The sequence below is a fragment of the Panicum virgatum genome, chromosome 3K (genome assembly GCF_016808335.1).
Source record: "Panicum virgatum strain AP13 chromosome 3K, P.virgatum_v5, whole genome shotgun sequence".
Classification (NCBI taxonomy): Eukaryota; Viridiplantae; Streptophyta; class Magnoliopsida; order Poales; family Poaceae; genus Panicum; species Panicum virgatum.
Window position 1 is genome coordinate 42,342,363 of NC_053138.1, and position 8,303 is coordinate 42,350,665.

Consider the following 8,303-nt stretch of genomic DNA (forward strand, 5'->3'; position numbering starts at 1 on the left):
ATTCGGGTTGAATCCGGGCTTCGTTGTTGAGGTTCGAAAATTCGATTTCTTCGAGTTGATCGATGAATTCGTCGAATTCACGGAGTTTTGTAGCTTCTGAAACTTCTGGGGGATCTTGATTGATTGAATAGCTTTCGAAGCTGCCTGATCCGTCGGTGACGAAGATCCTGGAGCCGACGCGAAGGGATGTGCCTTTTTCGAGCTCCAGAGTGTCGTCGAGAGAAGCCATCGAGTTCTTCCAATGATCGTTGGCGAGAGGCCCCACGGTGGGCGCCAGCTGTCGGTGTTATACCGTCGGGTTTTCCGAGGGGTATCCTGAGGACAGTGGTTATGAGTAGGGACTCGCCGAGATCCGAACGCGATGGTGCAAGGAACACAAGGATTTAGACATGTTCAAGCCGCCGGAGCGTAATACCCTACATCCTGTGTGGTGGTTTGTATTCCCTCAGGTATTGTTCGATGTTTTGGAGAGGTCCCTGCTTGCCCTTACATAGTCTGGGGGAATAGGGTTACATGGAAATCTTAGTCGAGTTCTGTTAGGATTCTAGTCCGAGAGGTTCGGCTAGTTCCCGAGACCGTCGACTGGTTCTACTCTTATTCGGGTAGATACAAAGGAGGTAGGGCATAACCATGTACTACTCCCTACTCTAGAATATTCTGTACCTATGGGCTGTCCCGTCGTCCCGGGTCTGACACTAATGGTGCAGAAAAACTAGCTGGATAGCAAGGTTTCCAACTTGGCAAGCATCGCTACACATTTCGTTTTCTTTTCTTTGGTGGATTTCTCTGACGGCGATCCTGCAACTACTACAAGAGGTCGCAATCTCATTTTATTTATTTTATCCTAGTCAAATTTGACCAATAAACTGAAATTTAGTGCTCCCTCCGTTCCAAATTATAAATCGTTTGATTTTTTTGACACCAAATTTGACCACTCGTATTATTCAAAAAATTTATGAAAACATAGTCAAATTTAACTCATTATTGAAGAACTTGTATTGATGAAGTAAGCCACAACAAAAGAACTGATATTTTGCACAAATTTTTGAATAAGACGAATAGTCAAACTTGGAGTGAAAAAAGTCAAACGACCTATAATTAGGAACGGAGAGAGTAGTAGGAAAGAAGATAACATCAGAAGAGAACGTGCGGTCCAAACCGAACAATGACATGAAGCTCCTCTACTTATACTCATTGTACTTGCACACTTCTAATACGGCAAAGTGTCACAAATTTGCAGTTAAGAAACTCTAATTCTCTAATCCGATACTGGGCACGATGGCCGGTAGTTTCCCTGCAGCTCCAGTACTCCTTGCCGTGCTCCTGGCATCGGCATGGCGAGCAGCGGCGACGAGCAGTAGCGCTGCCGACCGCATCGACCGGCTTCCCGGGCAACCGGCCGTAGACTTCCCGATGTACTCTGGGTACGTCACCGTCGATGAGCTCGCCGGACGGGCGCTGTTCTATTGGCTGCAGGAGGTGCCCCCTGAGTCCCAGCCGGCGCCGCTGGTGCTGTGGCTGAACGGTGGGCCAGGGTGCTCGTCGGTGGCGTACGGCGCGTCGGAGGAGCTCGGCGCGTTCCGCATCCGGCCGGACGGCGCGACGCTCTTCCTCAACGAGTTCCGGTGGAACAGAGGTCCGCTACTTTGCTGCCATCTGAAAACTTGCCATGTTGCGAAAGGTAATGAACTGATGGTGCCTGAGATTGCACTGTGAATGGCTGCAGCGGCGAACATCCTGTTCGTGGACTCGCCGGCCGGCGTGGGGTTCTCGTACACCAACACCACCTCCGACCTCTACACCTCCGGCGACAACAGAACAGGTACGTTTTCACGAACTTGACGGTTCCTCTGCGTCCATAATATTCTGTTGCTCGATCCGTGGCTTGAGCCTTCAGCCCACTGTGCGGAAATAATGTCTTGGCAGCTCATGATTCCTATGCTTTCCTGGTGAAATGGTTCGAGAGGTTCCCGCAGTACAAGTACCGGGATTTCTACATCGCCGGGGAGAGCTACGCAGGTGCATGTAGTAGCAGTGCTTGCTCTCTTCATTCTACCCTGTGCCGTGTCGTGTATGCTTTACTACCACACTTTCAGTCATGAAAATATCATCGCAAGAATTGAATAAAATCGGCAGGGCACTACGTTCCTCAGCTGTCCCAACTTGTGTACCGGAACAACATCGGCATCCCGAAACCCATCATAAACTTCAAAGGCTTCATGGTACTTTGCCCGGCCGGCCTCAACGCCGCATCAATCCATCGTGTGCCTTCTTTTTTTTTCTGTCTGGAACAAGAACCACGCCCAACCCCCTGAAATCTTGTCCAGGTCGGGAACGCGGTGACCAACGACCACACCGACTACGCCGGCATGTTCGAGTCGTGGTGGAACCACGGGCTCATCTCCGACGCCACGTACCAACTCCTCCGGGCCACCTGCCTGAACGACTCCCTCATGCACCCCTCGCCGGCGTGCAACGCCTCCCAGGACGCTGCCGCCACAGAGCAGGGCGACATCGACATGTACAGCATCTACACGCCTCTGTGCAACCAGACGGCGACGGCGGCGGCGGCGGCGACCAAGAGCCGGAGGCCGATGCGCCGACACGTGAGTAACGCGAGGATCATCCCCATGCTCGAACAGTTCTGATGAGCCCGGAGTTTGCAAACGCACGCTTGGTGTTGCATCTTTTTTCCCCTTTCCTTTGTGTTCACTGATCGTCTTGACCGTCTACGCATATTATATGTGGCCGGGCGGGTGCATGCTCTTTCAGCCATGGATGAGGGGATCGTATGACCCGTGCACCGGAAGCCACTCAACGGTCTACTACAACCGGCCGGAGGTGCAGAGGGCCCTCCACGCCAACGTCACCGGCATAAACTACCCTTGGGTCACCTGCAGGTTTCGTTCGTACTTTTTTTTTTGGCAATACTTCCTCCGTTTCAAATTATAAGTCATTCCAAACCATCTCAAAGTTTGACCAAAATTATAGAAAGAAATATAAAAATTTATGACATCAAATATGTGCACTATGAAAATATAGCTAACAAAAAATCTAATCATACTTAATTGGTATCATAAATGTTATTATCTTGTCATATAAATTTGGTCAAACTCGAAAAACTTTGACTCTCCAAGATTCTTGGAATGACTTATAATTTGAAACGGAGGGAATAGGTTCGTTCGTACTATGATAGCCAGGATAATGCACACAGACATGATCAGGCAAACTGTTATGTCCAGATTGTGATAGATTTAATTATTCTTACATGGAAGTTATGAGGTCTAAGTAGTGCCAAATTGGGTTCATGCATGTATGGTCGAAATGTTCTTATTCGTCTCGTTCCATGACCCGCGCAGCGACCCCTTGTATGATCACTGGGGAGATTCACCAAGATCCATGCTTCCTATCTACAAGGAGCTTATTGCAGCTGGCCTTAGGATATGGGTCTTCAGGTCAGTTCCTTGCACCATGGTTTGCTTGAATCTAGCTAGCTGCGCTATTTCCTCCTTATTGAGATTTTAGAGCTTGCATGCTAAGTTTGGATTTGGATCACATATTGTTTTTCTTGCACTTCTTACCAAAATGTAACAGTTTCCTATATTGTTATAAATTGCGTGCATAAACTAGCTCAACCTTTAATATATGATGTGTACGACATACAACAAATTGAAAAAAAATTGCTTGTTATTAGCATCATATATTTAATTTTTTGAGGAAATAAACATCAATATATATACATGTATATGTATATATATAGGACGAGTTTTTTCTACACTCGTGTGTAGCTACTCCCATCATCAGTATACCATCGTGTCCATCATCATGCGTCAGCAGAATGATTGGAATGAATAATCACGTTAGAAGGTGATGTAGTTCGTGCATGATGTCATCTGCAGAAGATTCCATCGTTGACCGTTCCTTTTCCTGAGTACCATGAGGTCACAAATGGACCACTCGTTGTATTTTGCGGCACGCGGCTCCCTTGTCCGCCGTCGTTACACATTTGCGAAATTATTGTCATCTATGCGGAAAATTTTGGCATCATCATCTCTAGTTCAATTGAGGGTCACTGTCAACTTGTCATCAAGGAGATTATGGCGAGAAAATCATGATCGAAAGTGAAACGAAACTGCTTTTGAATTCAACTACATACTCGAACCAATTTTTTCCCCCTTGGACGCGTGGATAGGCTCTAGTCCAGTAGCAGTAGGTATTGCACACTCACCTGTATGTTGATTTTGGACCGACAGGGGTGGACAGTCTTCTGCACTCAAAAGGCCACAATTATGCTGAATTTACATGGCCTCCTTTGCTATATACACAAAAACTAAGAGAATGATTTGGTCCTTCATTTATTTCGCAGCGGAGATACTGACGCAGTGATCCCCTTGACATCAACAAGATACTCCATCGATGCTCTGGGCCTTCCAACTACCACGAGCTGGTACCCGTGGTATGATCACAAACAGGTCAGGTTCAATAATCCACTCAAACTTGCATTCCTCATGCGAACCTCATGAGTCATTGACGGACGTTTTTGAACTGTAGTTAGAAGACTGTCGTATCCAAATCGTTCACGTATACTATATCCTAAAGGGTGACAACTGACGTTGTGTTTAATGTTTCTTTTGTTGTGATTGGTTTTGAATAGGTTGGCGGGTGGAGTCAAGTGTACAAGGGCCTGACCTTGGTGACCATTCGTGGCGCAGGGCATGAGGTTCCTCTCCACAGACCGCGACAGGCTTTCATATTGTGTCAGCACTTCTTGCAGGGGAAGGCCATGCCGAAAAATGGAACCACCTCATAATTAGAACTTTGTTTATTCTTGTTGGCACAAACAGGGTGAGATATCATAGTAACCATATTTGCGTCATGTAAAGCATTCGAGAGTTATGCTTTCAAATATTGTATTTCGATTGTACACGAGACAATAAATGAAACAAGAACAAGCACATGAGATAGATGTTCTTGTTTTTCTGTTCTTCTGGATTCGAAGAGAATGAGAGAGACAAGTGCAAACATGGGTTTTTCTGTTCTTCCTGAAGAATCTGTTTTATCCGTGCTAGCTCATAACGCATAGGTACCGGGGGGCTATAGCTTGACAGCTTACACAGGGTCCGAACAGAAACACTGGCACGGATGGACAACATTCATGCCGGGCCACTTTGGTGTTGGAATGGACTGAAATGGGTGAATAAAATTCAAAAACTTAGTGAAAACCTGACTCCAATTCACTACTTAGAAACTCTCTCTTCTAATCGCTATGATGACACGAGTCAACTGATGATACGCTCATCCTAGGAACGATGAATCCTTGACTCAAAGCAGAAGCCGATGAAAATCAATCTACTCGAGCTAAACATAGCACGTAGCGGAAGCAACGGATTAGCGATACGTCGAAGAGTTTTTCCAAAATGACTTGCAAAAGAACTTGCTTCACTAGGAACGATTAATAATTCTCAAGCCAATGCGGAAGCCAAACAAATAGAATGCTTGATCAAAACCAAGCAAATCCACTACTTAAGCTCATGCATTCAGTTCACTCGGAATGGAAGAAAATTGATTGGTCCAGCAAATAAACAAGCTAACTGACAGAGCAATGAAATATTCAACGTAGCAGTAAACTAATCAAGCTAGCGATCATTACCAATCATGAGTTACTGTATCATAAAAGCAACATTTCTCAAGTAAATGAATTTTCACCTCAGCTCACCTGACCAATTTGAGTGCTCATCTGCTGCTGCTGCCGTCCACGCTAGGCCGGTCAGCTGGGCCGTCTAAGCTGTGCTGGCCTTTGCTGCACGGAGCCTTGGGCCGCGGTGGCTTGGTCTGCACCAGCGCCTGGGCCGTGCTGGGCTCCAAGTCAGCCCCGCACACGTGGGCCGGCCTGCTGGTCGTGGGCCCGTGAGGCGTCGGCCTGGCTGCCGCTCGCCGAGCGCGCTGCGGCCACGCGTCCCAAGCTGCCTGCTGCACACCGAGCGCCTAGAGCATGCGAAAGAACAGAGAGTAGAAAGAAGATAACCGAGAGGAATTCCGAATCTTCACGTACAAATTACCCACTCAAAAATCACTAGATTCTAATGAAACTCTAGCCATAGGTCCGCAACTCCAAGGATTAACAGATTCGAAAAGAAGCTTGCAAAAAGATCGAGAAAAACTCGCGAATCAAAAATCACACGGAAAGTACCCTGAAAATTGTAGAAAAAGAAAAACGCGCTCAACAAGAGGATGAACACACTAGTCACTTACATCTTGACTCCCGGAGGACAAAAGGAGGTAAGAACCTTCGTTCCGATCAAAATCTCCAACAAATCCTAAAACAAAATTCAAAAGAAAAAAAATGAAAAATAAGGAGAGGAGGGGAGAGCAACTTGCTATGCCTATTAGCAAGAGGTCCTCAGCGAAAGACTAAAATACCCCTACGCTAATAACTACGGTAACCACCCACGCAGGGGCAAAATAGTCCATATGTTTATAGCAGCCTCGGATGGACATGCTGCCTTCACGATTTTGCTTTACGTCGACGAAAGCTTCGCGATAGCATCACATACCCTCCACCTCGGCAATCCGGCTACGCCGGACATGCGTCCGGTTTTGAGGCCTAAACCAGAAAACACGCCTCCGCCCGGTTTGGTGACCCAAACTGGTAAACCTGCCACCTCCAATGTCGATGCTTGTCAGGCCTCTGCCAAGCTTGGACGCCTTCATGTCTTTCGCGCTCCCGCCGCACGGGCAACGAGCTTGCCATCGCCTTCCTGCTTGACTTGACCAACGTCGTCTCCATCTCCACCTTACGCTCCATATACTCTTGCTCTTCTGTGCACCACGTGGACCGCTCATGAGTCCGCCCGGACTCTTCGGGTCCCTCAGTCCAAGCCTATTCACGTTCGTCTTCACCACCCTTGGTCTATCAGTACAAACCTTTCGTTTGACCTTCACCGCATCCGTCGACCACCACTTCGCATCCTACGCCTGCACATCACGAGCCAGGAGAGATCAAATTCACATTACATTATCAATGACTCATCATCCCGGGTTGACCACTATTGGTCCTCAGATACTCTACTCACCTGTATGGGATATAAATAAAGCCTGATACAGATATGTATCTGAACGGCACTTTTGTTCCTCCGGCAATGATACGAAGTATTGGTGAGTTGATTTTCTTCACGAAGAAGAAGACCAAGCGTGGGTGTATGCATGTACTGTAAAAGTGTTCGCTGGCGTACTTCAGCTTCCAACAGAGCTTCGATTAGAAGTTGAAGCTCAGCTGCATATTCTCGTCCCTGTATCCATGGATAGTAAAGCTATTTTTTTTTTCTGTTGAAGAATTCGGTGATGAACAGAGCAAGTTCGATAAGCATTTTTGGTTAAGGTGAATGGCAAGTACATCTCATTCTCAAACTCTATTTCATAGCAATTCGTCGAGATGATTTTGGACATTGTATTTCTGATGATTATGGGGCCATGTTTGGTGATCATTTTTGGTTAAGGTGAATGACTAGCAGAGGTGGCTTGATAGGAGCAGTGAAAATGGAAAAGAAGAGAATATGACAATAGCGTGTGGGGTTGATCATGTGGTGTTTATCAGGTCACAGTTGGGTCAAAAGTTGGAGCTGTACGTAATACGTTGTATGTGATTTTAGTGATTTTTTCCGATAATATAATCATTGAGACTAACAATATTTGTGAGCTCTACTTTGTAGGATTTATAGGTCCCATGACAGTCGAGACGAGTTGGACAGGTCTCAGCAGGAATACATTCGCCGGTTAAACCGACAATATGAAAAATCAATGGGTTGGTGCATGGTCGGTGCATTGGACAGTGCAAATGTAGATCAAGTAGCTAAACTGACGGTGCATAAGAAGGCATCAGTGCATTATTGCTGGCATTGTCCAGAGAGCATGTCGAGCAACAGGGAATATAGTCTTCAGGTTCGGTTGAACCGACAGCGCGTCAGGACAAGCGTGGGTGCAACAACGTCATGAGGGCTGCTAGAATTGAACGATAAGCTCAACGGCCTGGCATGACTGGTTAAACCGATGGTGGCGACCGGTTTAAATAATGCTTCGTTTAGTTTTGACCAACGGCTAGTAATGGCTATGTGCTACCCCACTGCCAATATATATGCCTCACCCTGGGTCATTTGAGGTTGCTGTAGTCCTGAGAAGTCACCCATACACGAGAGAAAGCCTCCAAGCCACTACAGTGCCATTTGATCACATCCTTAGGCCTTAGCACATTCCATAAATGTGTTAGTGCTAAGTTAGCTTTGGAGAGAGTGAGAGAGTAAAGCGTT

General features: G+C 46.7%; 1 protein-coding gene across 1 annotated transcript; it reads left to right on the forward strand.

The window, feature by feature from the left end:
• Positions 1-1,208: 1,208 nt before the first annotated feature.
• LOC120699212 (serine carboxypeptidase 2-like) lies at positions 1,209-4,988 on the forward strand. The gene is made up of 9 exons (XM_039983118.1): positions 1,209-1,636; positions 1,727-1,822; positions 1,927-2,019; positions 2,137-2,222; positions 2,328-2,606; positions 2,773-2,900; positions 3,360-3,455; positions 4,367-4,472; positions 4,655-4,988. The coding sequence occupies exons 1-9, from the start codon at positions 1,279-1,281 to the stop codon at positions 4,808-4,810; spliced, it is 1,398 nt and encodes a 465-aa protein (XP_039839052.1). The 5' UTR covers positions 1,209-1,278; the 3' UTR covers positions 4,811-4,988.
• The last annotated feature ends 3,315 nt before the right edge of the window (positions 4,989-8,303 follow it).